The 801-nt window shown below is 61.2% G+C and overlaps 1 protein-coding gene across 1 annotated transcript in view; it reads left to right on the plus strand.

Annotated features, from left to right (window-relative positions):
* Positions 1 to 40: 40 nt before the first annotated feature.
* LOC104491450 (G-protein coupled receptor 12-like) overlaps positions 41 to 801 on the plus strand; it is a gene marked incomplete at its 3' end in the record, with an annotated part of 1,251 nt that continues 490 nt past the window's right edge. The window contains exons 1-2 of the mRNA XM_010133879.1: positions 41 to 83; positions 284 to 780. Coding sequence (XP_010132181.1) covers positions 41 to 83; positions 284 to 780 — 540 coding nt within the window. The remainder of the gene's footprint in view (positions 84 to 283; positions 781 to 801) is intronic.

Here is an 801-nt window from a genome sequence, read left to right on the forward strand (position 1 = left end):
GTGCTGAGGGGGCTGCTCTTGCAGGACATTCTCCACCAGCATGATGGAGGAAGGGCCCCCCAACTCCAGCAGAGCCCAGCGAGGCTGGTTCCCGGCCGGGAATGGCACCAGCAGCTCCTTGGACCTGGAGTCTGTGATGCAACCCCTCGCCTTGAACCCGTGGGACGTTGTCCTCTGCGTCTCTGGGACCATTATCTCCTGCGAGAACGCCATCGTGGTGGTGGTCATCTTCTATAGCCCGTCCTTCCGGGCTCCCACCCCAACTCCAGCAGAGCCCAGCGAGGCTGGTTCCCGGCCGGGAATGGCACCAGCAGCTCCTTGGACCTGGAGTCTGTGATGCAACCCCTCGCCTTGAACCCGTGGGACGTTGTCCTCTGCGTCTCTGGGACCATTATCTCCTGCGAGAACGCCATCGTGGTGGTGGTCATCTTCTATAGCCCGTCCTTCCGGGCTCCCATGTTCCTCCTCATCGGCAGCCTGGCCACGGCCGACCTCCTGGCTGGGGTGGGGTTGATCCTGCATTTTGCCTTCGTCTACTTCATCCCGTCAGAGGTAGTCAGCCTGCTCACCGTGGGGCTCCTGGTCACCTCCTTCACGGCCAGCATCAGCAGCTTGCTGACCATCACCATCGATCGCTACCTGTCCCTCTACAATGCCCTGACCTACTACTCGGAGAGGACAGTCACCAGGACTTACATCATGTTGATCCTCACCTGGGGAGCCTCCATCTGCTATGGGCTCCCGCCCATCATGGGCTGGAACTGCCTGAAGGAACCCTCCGCCTGCAGCATCATCAAGCCC

Source organism: Buceros rhinoceros, unplaced genomic scaffold, assembly GCF_000710305.1.
Source record: "Buceros rhinoceros silvestris isolate BGI_N320 unplaced genomic scaffold, ASM71030v1 scaffold30133, whole genome shotgun sequence".
NCBI classification, from domain to species: Eukaryota; Metazoa; Chordata; class Aves; order Bucerotiformes; family Bucerotidae; genus Buceros; species Buceros rhinoceros.